The sequence below is a fragment of the Leopardus geoffroyi genome, chromosome D1 (assembly GCF_018350155.1).
Source record: "Leopardus geoffroyi isolate Oge1 chromosome D1, O.geoffroyi_Oge1_pat1.0, whole genome shotgun sequence".
Classification (NCBI taxonomy): Eukaryota; Metazoa; Chordata; class Mammalia; order Carnivora; family Felidae; genus Leopardus; species Leopardus geoffroyi.
In genome coordinates, this window is record NC_059329.1 from 68,605,742 (window position 1) to 68,629,149 (window position 23,408).

General features: G+C 52.7%; 1 protein-coding gene across 2 annotated transcripts in view; it reads right to left on the bottom strand.

Annotated features, from left to right (window-relative positions):
- Positions 1-2,677: 2,677 nt before the first annotated feature.
- Positions 2,678-23,408, bottom strand: part of DKK3 (dickkopf WNT signaling pathway inhibitor 3) — a 47,545-nt gene continuing 26,814 nt past the window's right edge. For both annotated transcript variants that reach the window (XM_045484523.1, XM_045484522.1), the window contains exons 5-8: positions 7,538-7,630; positions 6,271-6,415; positions 5,173-5,329; positions 2,678-4,247 (exon numbers count right to left, since the gene is read on the bottom strand). In XM_045484523.1, the coding sequence (XP_045340479.1) occupies positions 4,028-4,247; positions 5,173-5,329; positions 6,271-6,415; positions 7,538-7,630 (615 nt within the window). In that variant the 3' untranslated portion in view covers positions 2,678-4,027. The remainder of the gene's footprint in view (positions 4,248-5,172; positions 5,330-6,270; positions 6,416-7,537; positions 7,631-23,408) is intronic.

Consider the following 23,408-nt stretch of genomic DNA (forward strand, 5'->3'; position numbering starts at 1 on the left):
ACAGACCACATGCAATAAATCGTGACCCCGTTCCTCAGAGGTCGCACAAGGGTTTTGAAGAGCTTCTACCATGGGAGAGTTGGGTTTGCATCAGCCAGGCATGCCGTGGGAGAACCAAGTACCTACGTATCTGAAGCAGGTGCTGAAGGTGAGGAGTGCATTCTGGTCAGAGAAGCAGAAGCTATGGTTTCAGGACTGTGCTGTGTCTGGCTGGTCTGTAGAAGCTTGCTAGTTCAAAGTCCACCTGTCAAACCAAGGTGTAAGTAAGGGGTAATAGCTACGATGAGATAAAAAGAGCAAAGGAGCCCTGCACTAGAGTATTTGGTGATCTGTTTCATAACGGATGGGAAGTACTTAGAGATTCTGAGAAAATGGTGGGGGATGGGGCCGTGAGGCTCTGCCACAGCTAGAAAAATCGTTGCCAGGCTACACGGTTAGGAATGGTGGTGTGGTCCTTCTCTAGGCCAGGAGAGAGCTAAAACTCACTACATGGTCGAAGCTAAATGAGTACACAGAATCTGAGCATGGCTAATCAGTGTTGTTGCTAAATCTGGAAGTGACCTGTGAATGTATGGAATACAATAAAATCATTTATTCTGGTTCATTTGCTAGTATTTCCTTTGCAATTGGCTACTCTAGTTCTCCTGCTGAATTCTGTCCCTTTGTTTAGCATCAAGACCCTAACCAGCTCTTTTCCACTTGTGACTTAACAAATTGTAGTCTAGAGTATACGGAATAGAAGATAATCTGAAGCAGTTTTTTTTTATTTGCTAAATAAAACTATTCCATCTAAAGTCTGTGTAGTTTTTGAAAAACAAGGCAATATTTTAGTCATTAGCAGTCAGAAGCCTTATAAGGCAATTTACATTTTTAAAAGCAAAATTGTGTGGAATGTATAGTTTTCTAGGGGCCTAGTAAAATATTTTTTTTATCAGGTTTGCAAAGGAGTTCATGGCCCAAATAAAGCTTATAGCCATCTAGACTAGGAGTACATGTCATCAAAGGTGTTCCTTCAGTGCCATTCCTGTGGGGAAGAAGGGTGCTATGTGACCACCTGATTAGTTCTGATGTTAATTTTCAAAAGTCAGCTTTTAGAAACAAGAATACTTGACAAGATCAAGAGTGCATGAAAGTGTGTGTGACCATTCAGAAAAGCACACAGCGATCATTAGGGGCCAAGCTAGGAGGGCAAAAAAAGCACTGGGGAGAAATGCTCTGCCCCTTCCCGGTGACAGCACGCCTCTTCATCCCCTCACCAGCTCATCTTTACTGGAGAAACAGGTCTTCTGACTGGTCAGAGCCTGAGAATTGACCAGGCCAGGAATGATTGATTAGTGGACCTTACAGCCTTGCCTGAGAAGTGGGGAACATAACTTCCTTTCCGCTTTCTTTGCTCCCAACCTGCCTCTTTCCCCAGTGAACTGAGTGTTCAGCCTCTTTTATAATGCTTAAGTAACCCATTTAATTAAGGAGTACCGGTTTGTTGAGAGAGAAATACGCAGTGGTTCTGTTTTTCCAGTAATGGTGCCAAATGTGTTCTGTCAAATGCAGTTTCCCACTGGAAGTGGGCTCTGAGGACAGGGGAGCAGGGTGGATCCGCACATAAATTCTGTGAGGGAGGGACTTAGCTTTATCTTATGTACCATGGTCTCCTGGTACTCATGCAGGTAGGGCCTGGCACAGTAGGAACTCAAAATTTTTGCCGAACAAAATAATCTTCAGCTTCATTTCCACACGCTTGTTCAAATTCACCTTGCCTTCCAGGCGCTGTGAATTACTTGCAGTTTCCTCTATGTGTCATCCCTTTTTCTCACCTCTCTCCCTCTGCCCTGGCTCAGAATGCCCTTTCCTGTTCCTTCTGATCACCTGATAAACTCTGATCTCTGAAAGCCAATTCCATGCAGCTGAGTGTTCTCTGGGGCTCCCATCACCGTTCTGACATTGGGTTGACTGCTTTGGTGGATGCTGGGTTTAATGTGTATCTCTCATGAGGCTGTGATGCGCCCAGGGTAGGGACCCTATCTGGCTCAACCTGGCAGCCCCACAGCAGATCTTAGCACCTGGTTCTGAGTAGGCTCTCAGTCAGTACCTGTTGAGTAGTAAGGATGTAGAGTGGTCCTGGTGACTTTTGACACTGAGTAGAGATCAGCTCTATATTTGATCTTAAAATCATCAGTATATCCTGGGCCTACTGTACTAGATTTTTTGACTTTTAGCACTATCACTTAATATTTTTGAGCTTCCTTTTTTTTTTTCATCTGCTAAATGAAAAAATACTCGTGGATTCAATGAAGATTAGAGATGATAGAGGTAGACTGCCTAATCCGGTGCCTGCCCCCTCCCCCAGTGGACCTTAATATATTGTCTTTTTATTATTATAGTCCCTGAAGATCTATGTTCTGGCCCAGAACCGCATTTGAGTGGAAAGAAGAGTCATATACATTCCATTTACTCTTTCAGAAGACAGTGAAGTATTGACACTCTTAAGACTAATGCCTTACAAAAGCAGTGAACATTTCTAAAATATTTTGATGCTAAAACCGGTGTGCTTCACTTGAATGTTAAAGTCACTTACGTGGAAGAGTTTTTTGGTTTTGTTTGTTTTTGGACAATGCAGATCATTCCCATTTTATTTATTCAAAGTCAAAAAGAAAGAAGACATCCAAGAACTATAAAGGAGTCGTCTAAGTGATTTATGCTTGATTTTTAAATGCAACATAGATGTTTATACATAATTTAAAACTCAAAGCATGCTTATACAATCATGTGCAATTTTAAAATTTAACTCTGGATGAATACATGATGGAAACAGTCAATGGCACCTGAAAATACCATTTGCAGAATAGCATCCAGTCCAGTGCTCTCAGTGTGGATGTTACAACCATATTTCATAGAGCCTTGCTTGGTTTGATTTTCTCCACGTGGTTGATAATGGTCTTCAGTTGCTGGTAAGTGATTTTGCAAATTTCATTTATAATCCTGGCCCTACAGTCACTGTTTCTGACAAGTTAACATATATCTTATGCACCAATCGTAGTACTTTCAAAGTCACTAACATAACTAACTGCCACAGGGGGACAGCGTCAATATCGCTGGTCTCCACTAGAATGATGGCCACCCCCACACTGAGGAGAATGCTATTTCTACCAGTAGAAGTTTAATCTTACAGTGAACTAGGTTGGCCTTACTTCCAGATACGCTTCAAAAACAAACAAAAAAAACCCCATCCTCCCTCCTTTTACGGAGTGCTTTCCGTGGCCCTAAGGCTGGTGGGGAGAGCACTGGGCTTGGAATCACACCTGGGTGCATCTTGCTCTGATCTTCACTAGCTGTGTGACTTGGGCAAGCAACTTGATGTCTCTGAGACACCAAAATCCTGACAGATGGGGAGACCACCACCCTCCTCACCGGACTGGCAAGTGATGCAGAACTGCTCCCCTGGCACAGAGGTAGGAGCCGAGTAACACTGATGAAAGAACAGGGACACATGGAACACAGAGTGCACAGAACACGTCACCCACAGCAGCTGAAGGCACAGCCTGCCTGTGCCTGTGGGAAGAAATGCGTGGAAAAGCCACTTGTTACATTTTCACCAGGTTTACGTTTGCAAAGCAGGGCACTCTTCTCCACATGTGTAAGAGTCAACATTTCCCCAAAACCCATCATGGGGAAATCTGCATCCTTTCCCCTTGCCTCCCCTCCAACAATTCTCCAAGGGATGTAGAACAAAATGAAATGTGCCAGGTGCCAACCAGCAGAGGCAAAGCAGCCAATGATCTGGACCGGTTTAGCAGCCCTCCACCCTCCCATACACCCCCATCTTCCCCAGGCACGGGAACCGTGCACAGTCTGGGGGCGGGGGGATGTTGGGCAAATACACAGCACCTCATTTTGTTTCAAGCCAGAGGGAACATGTACTGGGAAGAGGCCGTGGAAAAAGCCCGGTAAAGCCCACACCTAGAGGACACAGCTGGGGAAATAAATTAGCTATTTCTATTGCATGTCTACCCACAAAACAAGCCTGGGTCTAAATCTCTTCTCCCTCCAGCAGCTCAGAGGCAGCACCGGGCTCCCCGAGAGCCATTTCCACAGACAGGCTCCTCTCCAGGTTCTCCAGCTCCTGGCGCACCTCCTCAATGAAGCTGCCATCTTCGTACTCGTTGGGGGCCCCTCTGGGCACCAGGCTCTCTCCGTCCTCACCACGGCTCCCGATGAAGGCCGGCTTGCACACGTACACCAGGCTGTGGCTAGGGAGATACCGGGCAGGGACTCAGCCGAGGGCCATGTGTCCCCCGCAGGGGGAGGGCGTGTGAAGTTGGACTCATCAACACGGGGAGACCCAAGCAGGAAAGCAAAGGCCCCACGCCTGGAACTCACCTTCACCCCTCCGCTAAGATCTCAGTGGAGTCTCACCTTCCTGTCCACATCTTACTTTAACAAACATTGCTGAGGGAAGGCCACTTTTAGAGGGATGGCTGCACACCTCTGATGGAGATCTGTCTTCCTGTGAGACTCTCTGGGGCAGGCCCTGAGGACTTGGGGGCCCGACAGTTCATGGCAATGTGTCACCCCTCTCAGCCCCCTGCCCATCTGGGCCTCCTGGTGGGAACAATTCCTGACGGCGGGGCAGAGCCTGTCATATCACGAGACAGGGCCAGGGAGTTCTGTCTGTCTGCCCGGCCACCCTGGGTTCTGCTGGAGGGAAGGTTGAGAGTGACTGCACAGAGGCCACACCTCTCCTTCACAGTTTCTCGGCAGCTTATGACACCATCAGTGGTGCCCTCCAATTTGGTGGCCCACTCTCTAGTTTCCCTTCTACCTCTGTGCCTTCTCAGTCATCTCTGCCAGCAACTTCTCAGCTTGTCCTTCACAGTGATGGTCCTAGGCGGGAGCTCTTCTGCCTCTACACCATCTCCCTTGGTCACCTATTCATGATGAGGCTTCAACCACCGTGCGGATGAGCTCCGCATCTGTACCCCTGGCCACACCTTCTCCCGAGCCCCAGAACGATAGATCTGACTGCTATCAGAAGCTCCATCCAGATGACCCAAGGACACCTCAAATTAAACCTGCCCTGAACTAAATCCACATCACTCCTCTGCTCTTGAGATCCTACTGAGTGGCATCTCATCTGCTCTCAACCTCTAACAGGGAGGGCAGTTGGGGCCTCACCTGTGGGGTTGGCAGAGAAGGCCACTGGCACACGGACATCGGTCCAGAGCTCCATCAGGCTCTAACTCCCAGGTGATGAGGTCCAGAAGCCGGCTGGCGGGGTCATGGCACAGCTCACCCTCCACGGGCAGGGGTGTGCACACAGGAAACAAGAGACCTAGGGCCAGGGGAAAGTCACCCCTGTGTGCCCAGCATCAAGCAGGCAGGTACCACAGAAGGAAGCAGAGAAATGGGGTGGAGCCCCAACTTTCCAGCCCCTCAACCTCGAAGTGGAGGTTAAAATTAAAGAGGTGAAATGAGAAGACACAAAATGGCAGAAGGGGCTATGGAGGGAATGAATCTGGAAGGCTGGAGCAGTTAGGGAGGACTGCCTGGAGAGGGGGGGCTTGTGCTCGGTTTTGAGGCCAAAGGTCTGGAGAAATAAAGAGTGTAAGAAAGGTCCTCAAGGCTGGGACACACCAGCAACAGAGGCCTGGGGTTGGGTGTGGCCTGGGGGAAGCCTTGGAAGGGAAACGGAGGAGTCTGATGAGACAGAACAGAGCAACCACAGCTGCCAGAGGAGCCACACGGAGCGCCGACCTGGAGGAAAATGGCTGGCACAGAAGGTACCAGGCGGGCTGGGGGCTGCAGAGGCTGAGCTGGGGAGGCAGCTGAAGGAGACATTTTCAGAAACACTGCAGGAGGGAAGAGCCTGAGCGACCTCACCCACGAGGGCCAGTGAAAATGGAAGACAGGACTAGAAGGGGGACATCCTCAGAGGATAGGACAGGGCCAGGTGCTACCTTCAGGGCCTGGGAAATGAGGTGGAGAGTGGAGAGGGCTTGTTCCTCCTGCCCTGGGCTCATGCATCCTGAAGGGATTTAACTTTTCTAGGTGTCAACAGAAGACACAGACAGAAGACCTGGTGGTCCACTCCAGGTGGGGGCCTGCCTCAGGCCAGGCTGTGGGGCTGGGATGCACCCTGAGTGAGTGTTTGGGAGCCTGCCAAGGAGGTGGGACCCTGCAAAGGTGTGTCTGGCACAGATGGGGCCCCAGGAAGACCAGGATGGTGGAGCTTGGGACAGGGCTTGCCCCGTACCCAGTGGAGAGCCCACCCACCTCTCTGGAAGGCACAGCACAGCCCAGGCTGGCAGTCCCTCTGGTTGTCACAGATGGTCCCGTTGCCGCCTCTGGTGGCTGCCTTGGTGCAGTGACCCCAGACGCACAGCTGGTCTCCACAGCACTCACTGTCCCGGGTGCAGAGCTGTGGGCAAACAACAGCATGCTGGCTCACGTACTGTCACTGTCCCCAGCCCTGAAAATGCCACACGTGGGTTAACCACATGCTCCCATTATACAGAGGAGGCAACTGAGGTCTGAGGCTTGGGGGGCTTTTAGTGGAAGTTAAGGGAGCAGAGATGGGAGAACACTGGAAAGATGGCACCTGGGGTGAGTCACGTATCTGGAGTATTTCCTATGTAGCTTGAGATTTTGCAAAGGACGTAGTGTGTCCCCCACAGACCTGTGCCTTGCCTCCTTTTTATTAGGCGCCTAGGTCGGGAAGGAATGTGGCTTATGGCCCACAGCTGCAGGCAGCAGCCTGATTCGACAGCTGACTAAATCCAGGTCCAAGCCCGGAAGGCCATCTGGATGGGGAGGGCGTGGGGGTGCCACAGTCTGGAGCCGCACGCGGGACTGACAAGCACGGAGCACACCGGGGCCCCACAGTCACACTTGGAGGTGGCAGGCTGGAGGGACACCTGCAGCTGCCTGACCACAGCTGGCACCAGACAGGGGAGGAAGAAGCCCTCTATTTTCCAAACTTGTTATCATGCTGTGTTATTACTGCCTCGGTAATGAAAAAGGACAAGAAAAGTCAATGAGCCCATATGGCTTTGTCCAAAACATCTGTTGGGTGGAGGGAGTCCCCGCTTCCCTGGCTTCGTGCTTCTCTGTGGAATCTCTATCAGGGAAGTCCTCTGGCTTCTTCCGGCCCTCCCTCCGCCCTCTCTGGGCAGATGGGGAGAAAGATCTGGAGGGTGGAGGGTGGGGGGTGGGGGCTGCAATAGTGTCACTGTCAGCATCTACGGGGATGGGTCTACCCCGGGGGAATGACAGGTACCCGGTCCCCGCCTTCCCTCCCTCCTCTGTCATCCATGAGATCATGCGGCAAGTGAGGGTGGTGGCAGGTCTGCAGATGGCCTCCTTGTCACTCCAGGAGTCAGCCCCATTGGGCCGCACGGAGAGGCTCTTCCAAGCACGGACATGGTTAAAAGCCCCACAGAAGACTTCCGGGAAGGCTTCTCCCCCAGGTCTCCTTCTCTGGGACCCAGCCCAGCCCCCAAGACCCGGTGCTGCAGCCGCAGACGCCTCTGGGCACACTCACCGTCTGCTGGTCCCGGCAAGGCTGGCAGGTGTACTCGAAGCTAGCAAACTGGCAATACCTGGCGGGCCCGCAGTCCTCGTCAATGATGCACTCCTGGGGAGGGGGAGGGGGTGGCTTCATCAGCGGAAGGCAGAGCAGCAAACCCGCAGTGTCCCATTTTATCCCAGCACGCCCCCCCCCCCCCGCCAGGCTCAGGGTTCTCCAGACTCCCCCTCACTCCACAGCCATGTGGACTCCTGCTCCTCAGTATCCACACCCTCCAGGCCGGGCGGGGCCCTCGCCCACACAGGGCGTCTGGGCCTCTGCCCTCCAGGACGCCGACCCAGTTCACACAATGGCATCTGTGTGCAGCCCCCGCCTCACATACCCAGGGCGGGGAGCACGGAGACTCGGGGCCATCTCCAAGCAGAGCAGATGGATTTAATAAAAGAGCTAATGAGTTCCAGCCCCAGGCGGCTGCATAGGAGGGGCTGAAGCCCAGGCTGCTGACCATGAAGGAAAGGGCCGCAGAGGGTTCCCGTGGCCCCCCTCCTCAGAGTCCCAGGTCTGGGGCTGCCAGGCAAGGGCAGTTGCTAGCTTCCAAAGGAAGGAGGAGGGCGGCTGGCATGGGCCCTGCAGCCCAGCTGGCTGGAGAAGCGGGGGAGAGAGGGAGGCCGTGGGAGCGGGCTGGTCTGGAAGAGTCCCCTTACACCAAACTAGCCACGCTAGCCTGGGGCCCTGTGGCCTCTCTGCACCTCCGTTTCTAGGTCAGAGGCAGGGGAAAGTCATCTCTACCTGCTGTCGGGCGGAGCCACGAGGTGGCATGGAGCACCCCTGGGGCTGGCACCCTGCCGGGTCCTCCTAGTAGGGCTTCCTCCTGGCCTCCCCATGGCAAGTGGGGCAGCTCTGCGAGAGGGGTCCTTGCTCTCAAAAGGAGGGGTCAATATTTGTCCTGTTCCATACCAGCAACCCTAAAATGCCAGCATGCCACCATCGTGGTTTTTACAGGTGAGAAAACAGGCTCAGAGAGGGGCAGAGGGCTGCCTCAGCACAGGGTTGGGTCATGGGCTGTGCCCCCAATCTGTCTCAACCCCAGAGCCTGTCACGGCCTGAGAAGTCCACGGCGCTGTAAGTAAGCCATAAGACCACCACCCGCTCCTAGACACATTCGGCTCAGCCAGAAGCATCCAGGTCCAGGCACTGCTTCCAAAGCAGAGAAGCAAGAGAATGGGGTGGGAGAGAAGAAAGGAGAGCCAACAGGCAGGGAGTAGTTTCTCTGAATCTGACCAAGTCTTGAGGCACTGGGATGTAAACACGAATATGAAAAAGTCCTTACCCTCAAGAACTTCTAACTCCATTGAAAACAACCCCCCGCCCCGCCCCCAAAAAAAACTAACAGAAAAGGAGACAAAAGACACAGACAACTTACGAAAACAAAAACCCTTCTGCCTCTTCACACAGAAAAAGATGTTCAACCTCACACTTGAAAAAATGTGACTTAAAAGAGCAGGATACCATGTTTTCACTTAGAATGGACCCAATTAAAAAGGTTGATGATATCTGTGGTAGGCAGAGAAATACCCCTTCCCCAAATGTCCGACTCCTTGGAACCCGGGACGCGTCACATTACAAGGCAGGGGGAAATTAAGGACACAGGTGGAATTCAGGTTGCTAGTCAGCTGACCTGATGGTAAGGAGAGACTCCTGGTTATCCAGGTGTGCTCAATGTCATAAGGGGCTTTGGAAATGGAGAGGTGGGGGGCAGAAGAAGGGTCAGTGTCAGAGTGATGCCACGTGAGAAAGACTCCAGACTTCACTGGTTTTGAAGATGGAAGAGGGCCATGGGCTAAGGATCTATCTCTCCTAGAGCCTCCAGAAGGATCTCAGTCCTGCTGATACTCTTAAGATTTCAGCCCAGTGAGTCTCGAGTGGGACTCCTGATCTCCAGAACCATAAGATGATCAATTTATATTGTTGTAAAACCACCAAATTTATGGTTGTTACAGCAGTGATAGGAAACATTATAATATCCCATGTTGGTAGGGATTTGAGAAAATTGGCGTTGCCAGATGCTTTGGGGGTAATTAAAACTGAGCTGGATGTTTTTTGCAGGCAATTCATTAGTTTCTATAAAAAAATTTAAATGTGTATCTCCCGACCTCATAATTTCTCTTCCAGATGATTATCCTCAGAAACACTTGTCCATATGGACAAATATCAGAGCACAGGGATTTATTTTTTAAAGGGTTTATTCGTTTTTGAGAGAGAGGGAGAGTGCAAGCAGAGGAGGGGCAGAGAGGGAGGGGGACAGAGGATCTGAAGCAGGCTCTGTGCTTACAGCAGTGAGCTTGATGAGGGGCATGAAATCACAAACATGAGATCATGACCTGAGGTGAAGTCAGAGGCTCAACCGACTGATCCTCCCAGGTGCCCCATGGATTTTATTTTTTTAAGTAGGCTTCTTTCTCAGGGCAGAGCCCAATGTGGGGCTTGAACTCATGACCATGAGATCAAGACCTGAGATCAAGAATCAGATGCTTACTTGACTGAACTATCCAGGCGTCCTGGAATACAGGAATGTTTAAGGCTATACTGTTACTTTATTGTAATCCAGAAATAATGTGAAAGCCCAATGAGAGGGAGCCAATTAAATGATCGTATATGCGGTCACTTCTTAGGGAAATGCCAGAGGGCGGACATTACAAAGAATGCGGTAGCACTCTTTACAATGGCTCAAGAAATAAAAAGAGCAAACGGAGGACCTGCAGAATTCCACTTTTGTGAAGCAGAATAACTATGTGTGATCCATGCCTGTGTCCAGCACGGTGCCTGGCATATAGAGGGCACGCGATAGATAAGCGTGGAATGGATGAAACCCCTTGATTGTTACTGTGGCAATCAGGCCAACAAAATGCCGATCATGAGCAAGGATTTGGGAACCAAAGCAAAAAACATACACATTCCATTAATCTGGCTTCCCGTTTCCCAAGAATCCTGCAGACTTGGAATTTTCCTCTATATATGCTTCCTCTTCCAGATCTTTAATTTAAAAATTATGTACAGGCAAACAATAAGAGACTCTTAAAAACTGAGAATAAACTGAGGGTTGATGGGGGGTGGGAGGGAGGGGAAAGTGGGTGATGGGCATTGAGGAGGGCACCTGTTGGGATGAGCACTGGGTGTTGTATGCAAACCAATTTGACAATAAATTTCATATTAAAAAAATAAGTATGTATATATGAGCTACAACCTTACTAGCACCAATCCCTGGGAGGCACTACTATTTACCAAACTCCATCAGGAGGGGTGTACATGTATCCTTTGGAATATCTTCCTTACCCTAATGACAAAGCATTCCCTGCAAAGCCACAGCAAAGCAACTCATTTTCTTCCAGATATGAAAATATTTTTGGCACGGAACATTGCCAAACACTTCTGAAAAGCCTCAATACACTAAACGTACAGGTTTCCTTTGCTGACATGTTTTTGCTAACTACCAGAGAGCTCTGGTAAGTTAGTTCAGCATGACTTCCCCTGGAGAAAGCTGGGTGCTTTTGTTCTAATAATCCAGCAGCTTGTTGGTTGTGGGTATGTCCTCTCAGCAGCCCTGGCGACTATTCTTTAAGAACTGTGATCATCCTGGAAACCCTGGAACTCCAAGGTGTGAAGAAATCATAAAGGCCAAAAAAGCACAAACTTTGAATCCTGGTTTTTTCACTGAGTACCTGTGTGACCTTGGGATATTAATTCAACCTCTTTTGAAAATGAGGGTGATAACAGGACCCACTTCGCAGGGCTGCTGTGTTGAGTTAGTGCTCTGTGGCCATAGCAACACAAAGCTGGACAGCCCATGCGCATCTGATGCCTTATTCCCTTGGAGCACTAACCCCCTGCCAGGGGACCAGCTGGTCGGAAGGAAAGTCTAAACAGGGGCTGCTGTCTCTACCAGTAACTCTCTGTTTCTATCCCTGGAAACACTTGAGGATTTCGCTATCTAGTCCTGACTTATCTCTATCCAGAGAGTGTCAGATCCATGGGCAGTGACCTGTACACCCAATAGGAGTAAAGTTCCTGGAGCAGAGTGGCTTCTCCTTGTATGAAGATCAGGCTTTCCGTAGAAGGTTGTTGTTAGGATGTCCTTGGAACCACAGTAGAGGGGACAGCCATCTTGCCAAAGCAACCCAACGAAAAGCCCCTAGTAGCTGCCAGAACGAATTGGAGGGCAACCAATCACCGAGCGACAGCACGAACTGACGCGAAAAAGGCCCACCTGGACCTAAACCCGGAACCGCTGCAGCTTAAAAACCCCACCCCGCCACACCTGGGGGCGACTTCCCTGACTCCTCTCTCTCTCTGCCTGAGTCACGGAACCTCGCCCGAGACCTTGGTTCCCAAATAAAGCCTTTGACTGCTAAAATTTTTTAGCCTCTGACTCCTATCTTTACCCTGCCTTATGCCTGATCCTAACAGTTGTTAGTTTAAGTGTCTCCACTAAAGACTCCTTAACTGCAGGAGGCAAAGTCCCAACTATCCTGGGAACAGGTCAGGTCCTCCCATCTTTTTTTTTTTTTTTTTTTTTAATTTTTTTTTTTCCAACGTTTATTTTTTTTTTGGGGGGACAGAGAGAGACAGAGCATGAACGGGGGAGGGGCAGAGAGAGAGGGAGACACAGAATCGGAAACAGGCTCCAGGCTCTGAGCCATCAGCCCAGAGCCCGACGCGGGGCTCGAACTCACGGACCGCGAGATCGTGATCAGGTCCTCCCATCTTAAACAAACTGAGTAGATGGGAGGTGGGGAGTGTGGTGGACATGGGTTGGTGCCTCCTAAGTAGAGCCAAGTCTGGAGCGGAGAAATCCAGGATTTTACTACTTTAAAATTTTTTTTCTTTTGTAATGTTTATTTATTTTAGAGAGAGAGAGAGAGTCAGAGTGTGAGCAGGGGAGGGGCAGAGAGAGAGGGAGACACAGAATCTGAAGCAGGCTCCAGGCTCTGAGCTGTCAGCACAGAGCCCGACGTGGAGCTCGAACCCATGGACCGTGAGATCATGACCTGAGCTGAAGTCGGAGGCTTAACCAACTGAGCCACCCAGGCGCCCCTATTCTTTCTTAAAAAAAAAAAAAAAAAAAAAAAAATTTTTTTGAGATAGAGCGGGCAAGCAGGGGAGGGGCAGAGAGAGAGGGAGAGAATCCCAAGCAGGCTCCACACTGCCAGCACAGAGCCTGAAGCGGGCTTGAACCCACAAACCGTGAGATCGTGACCTGAGCCGGAATCATGAGTCTAACGCTTTAACCAACTGAGCCACTCAGGCATCTGAAGGACTTTATTCTCTTTAGTAGTTCCAGCTCCTCTTCCCTGTCCACATGTGGGCCGATGTCTTAAGGGGGCCTCGGCACCCAGCTAGGTGCAGGATGGCTGAGGAGGTGAGTTCTAAAGGCTTGGCTGCTTCCCTATCTAAAGGGCCATGGAGGTTCTGGGCTTGGGGTACCTCTTGGACCATTAGGACCAGAAAAGGGAACTCATGCTACACCAAGGCAAAACTAAAGACACACAGCAGTGAAGACTGTCGGGGTCACCTGAGTGCCACAGAGCAGTTGGGATGAGATGTCACAGAGTGTCCTTCAGAGCCGTAACAGCCCTGGCACAAAAGGCCCACCGGTGCCTGCTACTCGGCACAAACTCTCTTTTTTTTTTTTTTTTTTAAATTTTTTTTTTCAACGTTTATCCATTTTTGGGACAGAGAGAGACAGAGCATGAACGGGGGAGGGGCAGAGAGAGGGAGACACAGAATCGGAAACAGGCTCCAGGCTCTGAGCCATCAGCCCAGAGCCCGACGCGGGGCTCGAACTCACGGACCGCGAGATGGTGACCTGGCTGAAGTCGGACGCTTAACCGACTGCGCCACCCAGGCGCCCCGCACAAACTCTCTTTAAGCCCCTCAACAGGGTCTTATTACCCCCACTTCACAGACCAAGAAGCTGTGGTTTAAGGTGGTGGATCCGCCCAGTCACCCAGCTCAGACGTGAAGTCAGGAGTTCAACCCTCCAGGCAGGCTCTTTCCACCTCCTAGGAAGATCACCATTTTTCTCTTTCTTCAGCCTCACCAGTGTCCTGTCCCTCAGTCACAGCTCAGCAGAGCCTGCCAGGGACACACCTCCCCAGTGACAGAAGACAGGAACTCAGGGCCAAGGCCACGGCCCCTGGGCATCTGGGTCTCGGGTCGCTAGTGTCCCGGCTTTGGGGCTCCTCTCCAGGCCTGGCCACTCCCTGTCTGTGCCGCTCCTCCCTCCCAACTGACAAACAGCCTAGAGGCTGGCCGTCAGGACAGAAGCCATTCTGAGGATCTGGTCTGTGCAGTCTGGAGGAGGACGGAGCTATATTTAGAAAGCTCTGGCCAGAGGCCCCGCAGGGCTCAGTTCAGATGCTGCGGGAGGTGGGGCAGGCGGGGAGCACACCAGAGATCTGGCAGGATGCCGGGCCTGGAAACAGCCCCGGTGCGTCGACACGATCATGAAATAGTGGAAAATGGCAAAGGTGCTGTTCTGCGTCTTTGATTTTGTGTTCAGCGTTTATCAGAGGAGAGTGGCTCTGAGGAGGCAGAAGCCCGGAGCAGTGGGGAGAAAAGAGCACAGCAGCCCCGTCAGGCTTTCCTCAGCACACGTGCAAGGCGAGCGGCACGTGGCTTCTCTGTGGCCCTTGTGCTACCACGCTGGGCTCTCCCACCCTGGCCAGGGGCACTGCCCACTCTCCTTGGGAGCCCCAGACTGTCTCGTTCTCGTGACCAGGGCCATCCACGGTGTCTGCTCCAGCCCAAGGCCTAACTCCTTCCCCGGGAAGGAGTGAGGACACACGGAATGGAGGCCCAGGGGTCCTCCACCGACAGAAACTTGCTCATCCCCAGAGCTTTGTGCGCCACGGCTGGAGGGGAGAGGATGGCGGTGGATGCTCGGAGAGCACCTACTATGTGCCAGCACTCACTTGAGCCTTAGTGGGTTCCCCGGTCCTCGCAGCACCCTGTGAGGTCAGCGCCCATGACGTACCCCCCAGCATGGGCTTGGCTGCCATTCACGAAAAGGATACAGGAAGAATGAACAGATGAACTCTTTCTCAACCTCCGTTCTGCAGGTAAGGAAATTGAGGCTCAGAGCCCAAAGTCACTGATGGCGTTTGAAAACCCAAGATAATGTAAACCCAAGTTTGTCAGATCTTCCCACGCAAGCCAAGGTTCACTCTTCCCACCGCACCTGCTGCCTCCAAATGCCCAGCGTGGGTTGAACTGTATGCCCTGTAGTTCATACGCCGAAGTCCTAACCCCAGTACCTCGGGGATCCTATTTGGAAATAAGATTATTACAGATGAGTTACTGAAGATGAGGTTATTAGGGTGGACGTGGTGTCCTTATAAAAGGGAAGTTTGGACACAGAGACACATGGAGGAAAGCTGATATGAGACAGTAGACGGCCATCCACAAGCAAGGAGAGAGGCCTAGACCTGTCCTTCCCTCACAGCTCTCAGAAGGAATGGGCTCAACACCTCGACCTGGGACTCCCAGCCTCCAGAACTGGAAGAGAATACATCTGAGTCACCCAGGCTGAGGTGCTTTGTTCCCTTAGGAATCCAACACAAGCCCCTGCCCCCAGCAAGCTACGGCCATATCTTCTCCATCTTGGAGATTCCACCGCATTCAGCCTCTGTCCTGAGTGTCAGCATTTCCCTGGGGGAAGGTGACAGAGAGGAGGCCAGTGGGGAGGCACTGGCATATTCTGAAGGCTGTCGAACCTCAGGGACCAGAGCATGGTTTCCTGGCTGAGCCCCACCCCCCATCAACCAGAAAGTTCTAGGCTCTGGCACCCCAGGCCCAACTTGTTACTTGAGGTTTGGGTGAGTGGTCTTTTCCTGGCCCTGAGCATGGGGCTCTAGGCCCTGAATGCTCCCAGGATGACAGATGATATGGTCTGTGCAATAAACTGATGACCCACCCGCATGTGGGGCTATTGTCTGAGCTCTGGCCCTCCTGAACAGAGATGCTCCCGTGGAGCAGAGCAGACCATGGGGAACAGTCGTCCTGATCCACCCAGGACTGGGGGCTGCCAACACCAGAAGGTCAGGGGCATACAGGAGAGCCATCCCTGTGTGGAGTGCACACTCCCACACTCCCCTCTCCAGCCCCATCCCTGCACTCGACACGCTGCTGGCTTACTCATTTCCCCACGCCCTCATGGCCACCCGGTGCCAAGTGTACCTGGGGTGGCATGAGGGGCAGACAAGTTTGGCGCCCATGCCTGGGCTTGACTATGGGTTCACTTACAAGCTGGGTGATCTTGGGCAAATTACTGAGCCTCTCTGTGCCTTGGTTCACTTATCTGTAAATTGTGAACCTCGTGAGGTTGTCATGCAGATTAAAAGAGATGACAGGTGGGGCGCCTGGGTGGCTCAGTTGGTTGAGTGTCTGACTTCGGCTCAGGTCACGATCTCATGGTTCATGAGTTCGAGCCCTGTGTCAGGCTCTGTGCTGACAGCTCAGAGCCTGGAGTCTGCTTTGGCTTCTGTGTCTCCCTCTCTCTCTGCCCCTCTCCCACTCATGCTCTGCCTCTCAAAAATAAATAAGTGTTTTAAAAAAAATTTTTTTTAAGAGATGACAAGTGCACCTGCGTAGAACAGTGCCCAGGCCCCAGGACGTAACCCCCCGGGGCGCACCTCCATCTGCAATGCTTAACTCACAGCGGGAGCTTAAAGGTGGCCATGAAAAGGCTTGAACAACCTTCTAAGCTTCAGTTTGAGCCAGTGCATTTTGTCCCATTAATGGAATGCCTCTCCTAACTGCAAAGGTCCAGAATATCAGATCAAGCTAGGGCTCGTCATCCATCACCATAAGACCACCTCCTGTTTCACCCTGGAGCCCAACCCAGTGCTGTATGGAGATAGGTCAGACCCTGGGAGCAGGCAGGCAGGGGGCCCTGACGCTGCCTCTGCAGGACAGCAGGGTCCCCAAGGCTGGGCCCTGGTGCAAGATCAGGAGAGGTGCCGTGAGAAATCAGCAAGAAGCTTCCCTTCAAGCTCTACGAGATTGCCAAATCAGGCTTTCCTGCCCCGTAGGTCTTTATTTGACCTTAAAACCAGGCCAGTCACAGGAACCAGTAAACCACACATGTGTCTCGAACACAGCAGGGCGCCCCCAGCCTCTCCTGGACCCTGCCCTGGAAACTTTCAGCCAGCTCAGGACAGGTAGGGGGCCCCAAACCTCACCAAGAGTTCTGGCCTGACCCACGAAGCAGAGATCACCCTGTGGAAAAACCCAGGCAGGAGCCAGGAGCCGACGCCAGCCATTCTTTTCCTGAAGTTCCAACGTGTGCAGAAGCGTGGGTCTCCTGGTGCCATTCCCCCAATTCTTCCTTCCCCAAGTCACACAGCCCATGAAACAGGAGCTTGCACCCCGCAGTTGGGCAGGCACACCACCTGTGGAGAACACCTGCTCCCGACCCTTTAGTGCCATGGATGGTTCCGGAAACAGTCCTGCAGTTCTCATTCTCCTCCTGCCCCTGCCCCTAGCACATGCAGCCCCCTGACCCTGGGCCCTCTGGCAGCCTCCTCGCTGCTCCAGCCACCCAGGGAGCCTTCACACCCACCGGTGGTCTTCAGGGCTGGAGACGGGGTGTTCCAGACAAAAGCCTTTCCTCCACCCGGGGCCCTGTCGTGCTGCCAGCAGAGGGAGACGGCCAGCCTCACACTCAGAACTTCCCAGCACATTCTTTAGGCCTGAGTGAGGTTTCCCCTGTCAAAGTCACACCCGTATTTAATTCCAAAGGAAATTCCTTCCTGTGCCCGAGCTCTCCCTAACCAACTGAGCACCGTCGCCCCACCAACGTTAGAAACCGTGCAGGGAGCCCTCTCCATACCCCACACCATTCCTGGGGTCTTGGGGTCTGCACCATCCCCACCCTCGCAGACAGTGGGGTGGGACCCCTGGGCCTCGCCTGGGTCTGACCTTTGCCAGACACATCTAGGACACAGTCGGCACTCTACACGCAGAAGGTGCCTCCTGCTCAAGTCATCAGGAGCCTGCCAGGAACTCCGGGTCCCAAAGCACCAACAACGTCGCAGCAGCCAGGACTGCAGCACCCCCCAGGTCCCCCAGTATGAGGAAAGGACTCAGTCCCACCGACCCCCACCACTGTCTCCTTGCTTGGACCCGCATGAGACCCCTTAGTTTTGGGGCCTCGCAGTGGTAAGACCGCCAGATTTAGCAAATTAAAATACAGGATGAATCTGAAATCCGTATTTCGGATACGTGGAGAATAGTTTCGTACAGTAGGCCCCAAATATTGCATGGGACAGACTTAGACTAAAAGTTACTTTCGTGTTAGACATCTTGTGTTTCATCTGCCAAATCTATCAGCTCAGCAGGAGTGTTTCTTGGAGGAGAGACAGTGAGATTGGCCTTGGGCAGAAGGAGGATGAAAAGGAGGGACCAATGGCCACAGAAAAGGGTGGCCTCAAAGATACCCATGAGGATGAGCCAGCAAGGACATCGGGGAGCCCCCTCTTGACGCTGGGCCGTCAGCTGGGAGCAGAGGACCACCGGGAGTCTGGCCCGTCCATCAGGGACTGTGCGTGCAGGCACAGCTTCTGGACTTCTCATGTTTCCTGTACACCAGAGTTGTCCTACACCCTAGATGCTGACTCATCTTATTATTTCTGTTTTATAGATAAGGAAACAAAGGCACAGAAAGCTCAAGACACTTGCCCAAAGCCGCACAGCTTGTGAGCAGCAAGGCTGGAATGTGAACCTAGACCTGCTGGCTCCTAGCTAGGTCAGACAAGGAATGGGAGCCAGGATCCAGAAGCCTGTGGGGCCTTGCCCTTCCCAGCCAGCCCTGCCCTCCACCCGTGAGCATTTCCTTCCGGGGTAAGAAGATCCCCAACAGAAGAGGGGGGCACAATCCCTGGTACCAGGAAAGGCACAAATCGTGCAAGTGAACCCCAACTTTCCTAGCTGCTCTGTCTCTCCCATCCACTGGGGGATACAGCCCACCCCCCCCCCCTTGTGCTTTCCAATCACAGGGGGCACCACTGCGCCCTCCTCTCAGGGAAGCAGAGGCGGGGCTAGGCTGGGCCCCATCGTCAGTAGCCCCTCCCTGTCCTGCTATTTCTGTTGAGGACCCACAGGCCTGTGGTGGCTGCAGCCCCAGTGCCCCGTTCAGGCTGAAGTCCCACAGGGGACTCTAGGAGAAATGCTTCCAGTAACGGGCAGAGAGCCAGGTTCTTGCCAGGTTCCCAGGAACTGAATCCGGACTGGATCCCAGGAGGAGATGCTGAGTGCCAGAGAGAGACAAAGCAGGCTTCATTCCTTCCAGCTCCTGCTCCGAGAGGTCTCTATCCCTGCCCCGCTCCTTCTAGGGCCTGGAAATTGGGAGAGAGGGGCTCCCTCTCAGACTCATACACAAAAGTGAGGCCGCCTCGCCGACAAGGGAGGGCTTGATGGCCCTCACAGAGGGCCCTACCCACCTACTGAGGTCACACCTCATTCCCGGCACCATTCTTGTAGCGAAGAGGCTGGCTGCCAGCCTCTCCTCCAGGCTCCTGCTGCAGCCCGAATTACCTTCCTAAAACACAAACCTGATTACGTACATCCCCAATCACAGCGGTTCGGAAAGCCCCAGCAGAGCCCTCGAGAAAGCAGACGAGCGACTAATTCAATCAACACCTAACAGAAGGAGACAAGCTGCCCTCCAGGCCTGGGAACGGCCAGACTGCATCTGTGACACTAGCATAATAAAATGATGTGACAAGGGGGCAGTGAGTAAAAACACAGGTGTGTCCCCCAGTGACCTGGGAGGGGGCGCCCAGGGTTCAGGCGGTGGGGTCTCTCACTCTGGCTGCAGCAGGCAGTGCCTGGAACCTGTGAACTGCCCTCCATAATACTGTCTTCCCATGGCTTGAATTCTTATCCAGCAACCTTCAGACAGCCAACCTGGCTCCCCAGGACCTCGGCACCAGATAGGGGGTGTCCTGGACGGGGTCTCAATGTTTCTGCCACTGCAAAGAGGCACTCCTCACTTTCGCAAATTAACAACCTTGCTCTTTGGTTTATGCACCAGTGAGGTCGAGACATAGTTGGCAAGAGGGCCAAGAATGCCCAGTCTCTGGATGTACAGGGCTCAAGGGTCCTGGATTCTAGTAAATTCACCAAGGTTGTGAGTCCCCACAAGACCTTCACCCTAAGGACACTCTACCTTGCACTCTACCTTGCAACTCACTGTCTTTCTACCTTCCCTGCCAACCGTAACCTGCAGTCTAAACTCTGCATGGCATACAGAGCCTGTAACAGTTCCCAATCTGCTTTCCTGTCGGATTTCCTCACCACCCCCCTAAGATCCAATCTTAGTTCCAACTTCTAGAATGCCCTCACTGATTCATCTTTAAGAAGCAGCACAAGTGTGTCTTCCTCAATGAAGCCCTCAATGAAGCTCCTCAATGAAGACTCTCCCCACCGGGAAGGTAGCACTTGTCTCCTTGGTACCCCCCTAGCCCTCTATCCACCCCAGTAGAAGTTGGGTGAAGAGAGGAAAGCATTTAGGCTCAAAGAACCAACGGAAGTTTGTAAGACTTGTCCAGACTCCCAGTGCAAAAGCCTGGATTCAGGTTGTAGGGGGAGCTTTTCTCTCTGTTGGGTTGGCCAACATGACCCCTGGCTGCCTGGTCATTGGTGTCACTAGGCAACCCAAGCTGGGAAATGCCTCAGTCCCCAAAACCCCCTGAGACCTTTACGTGAGTCACTGGCATCTTCTCACCCAGAGCACTTACAAAATCTCTGAGCCCAGGGATTGTTTCCAGAAATGAGAAGTAGGAGAAACTGGGAAGAGCAGCATACCCACAACCAAATCATCCCATCCTCACCCCGAGAGAGCACAGAGGCTCTAGGGATTCACTTAAACTGAAGGTGGAGGGGGTGACACTGCGTGAGCTTCAAGGCTGGGTCCTAAGAGGCCAAGCAGCTTCTGCTCAGCTCTCTCCCTCTTCAGACGGCGTCTGGGCCAAGCCTCCATGTAGGGAGGAAGCTCAGGCTTCATGGAGAGGCCGGCAGCACCAGCTAGGGTCCCAGCTGGCAGCTGGCAGCTGAATGCAAAGAGCCCCGAGATGATTCTGGCCTTAGCCACTGAGTCACCCCTGGCTTCAAATCTGAGCTCCCAGAGTGTGGAGCAGAGATGACCCATCCCCGCCACACCTTTTCCAAATCCCTGACCCCTCGTTGTGAGCATAACAAATATTGTTATACAGCACTGGGGGGGGGGGGGGGGCAGACAACTAGAGCAGTGCTTCCCAAAGCTGCCGGTGCTTATGCTGGGCCCGCTCCCCTGGGGCAACCTCAGGCAGCCATTTAGAGTGAGGCAGCCAATTCCACATCCCTCTGCTTACTCGCCTCAGAGCCTGGTGGCTGATGTCAGGAATCTTTGATCTCCACTTTGGCCCTCTCTGGCCGTGACCACGGCACAGCCTCTTTGGCCCTTGGCTTCCCTCCAGGCCAAGCAGGTTTGATGCCGTTTTCCTTGGCTGGATGGCTCCACTCACTGTTTCGAAGTCCACCAAAGCTAGCATTTCTATGAATTCTAGTGATTTTCAGAAAACACCAATCCCTGTTGATGTTGAGTCTCTGGGGTTGGCGGCTGGGGGTGCCTCCTGTGGTCCTGATTGGTCTCTGAGGAAGAGGCCACCCCTCAATCCTAGTCATGACCCCACGGTGCTGGAAGAGAGATCCATGGAGGATCTTTGTGCCTTCTGTTTTTTGTTTTTGTTTTTTAAATTAATTCATTTATTTTGAAAGAGAGAGCATGGGCAGGGGAGGGCAGAGAGGGAGGGAGAGTGAGAATCCCAAGCAGGCTCCACACGGTCAATGTGCAGAGCCCAACACGGGGCTCAACCTCACAAACTGTGAGATCATGACTTGAGCCAAAATCAAGAGTCGGATGCTTAACCGACTGAGCCACCCAGGCGCCCCTGTGCTTTCTGTCTTTTGAAATAAATGTTCTGGGCAATGAACGGCAGGTGTCACAAGCAACGTCTGGGGAGCGACGGCAGGCCCTCCAGGCTCCTTGGCTACGGGTCAGGGGTCTGGAAGGAGAAGCAGCATTGTGAGCAGTCCTCCTTGGGGGGAGAGGGATGGGGGTTGCCGCAGGCAGGTTTCCTAGGAGACGGCTCCAGGAAGCCGTGACAGGAATGTCTACGGGAAGGCAGGTTTTTGGCGTCAGTCTGAAGGGTTGATGCTGCCTGACCCTTCCCGGGCCTCTCATCTTCAAATTCCGCTGCTTCAGGCAAATCTCTACCGCCCTCCTCTTCCTCCTTGTCCAGTTGTGAACAGACGTAGCTGTCTGGCTCACGTCTTCATCCACATCCCGCATCCCTTCGCCTCTAGTCCTGCCGGGCCTCGGCCACTCGTTGTGACACATGCAGCCAGAACCAGAGCTCCCCTTGGTGCTGGCATCTGCCCCAGACAAACAGCACTCAGCCTTGGAGGACAGCAGTGCCGTTCCCTTGGCAGTGGTGTCCTGGGCCTTCACACCGCTGTGACTAGAGGCCACAGCAGTGCCTCGGGAGCAGATCAGGATGATGCTCCCATGTGACCGTGGCGGGCGGGAGCCAGTCAGGGCCTTGTGGGGTAGCCGGGATTTTGTGTCCTCACCCTCAGACACCTTATACAGCTTCTGATGAAATCACCTTGCTTCAAACAAAGCAAGTAATAGGTTAACGCTCAGTCACATCCAGGTCGTCTACCGGCGCTCACTAACCCGGATATTGTCCACGTGACTGTGTGATCATTCATTCACACGATGGGGGGAAGGATAATAATGCAGGAAATGAAGAGTAGGAATAGGGCAGGTTTCAGGGGTAGGGGGCAAATATCTGCTAGGTTTTTCAGTAATTACCAAAAGCTAGCTGGGTTCTGAGAGTGTTCTTTCTGCTTAGGCATATCTTGGTTACGCTCACCACCCTGCCTCCATCGTTGGGGATGGATAGAGTCTCACAGTATTTACTCGGTTGGTATCTTGTTTACTCTTTTTATGAGTCAGTGAGCTGACTCAGCCTAACCCAATCCCTTCGTAATGATTTTCCTTTGCCTTGGGAAGGAATAGATGTGTCCCGTTCCTTCTTACTCTTAGCCGTGGGAAATGGTGCCTATACGAGATCCGGTTTTCTCAGACTCGGTCCCTAAGCACATACACTGGAGAGAACCGCGGGTGGTGGAGACCAGAGCACCTTCTCTTCTCGTCCATCCCAAAGGCATGGGGCTGGAGTCATCAGTGGAGCGAGTGGGGTCTTCTCTGAGGGACAAAAGGTTCCGGGGCTGTGCAGTGATCCCCCTGACACACTGAACATCTCCAGCAGGCTGTCTTTTCGGTATCCTCGGGCTGAGCCATCAATGAGCAGGCCCCCAAGGGAGCCAGAGGTCAGGAGATACTTCAGGAGGCAGTTGACCCTGCCGAGCCACGACAAAGGTCTCTGGCCTCCCCAGACGGAGGCTGACCTCTGCTGGAGTCCCGAGCAGCTCCCCATCTGGGCCACACAGGCATCAAACAGCAGATCTGGGGAGAACCTGGGCACACCTACATCCGAGATGGACCCCAATCCCAGCATTTTTAAGAGCCCCGCAATGTTGGTGACCAGCATTTGTTCAAACTTCAGTTTCCTGTGTGCGGATGGATCTTCATAGTCCTTAGGATTCAGACCACCTGGATGGAGGCCGGCACTACTCTGGGCCTCAGGGCTTAGTCCCGTCTACGATGGTGGGGATTCCACTCCAGAGAATGCAACAGATGGATCCCTTTCAGTAAACTCTCCACCTAACAGGCTGTGTCTAAATCCGAATGACTCAGAGGCCCCGGTGTGACTGGCCACTG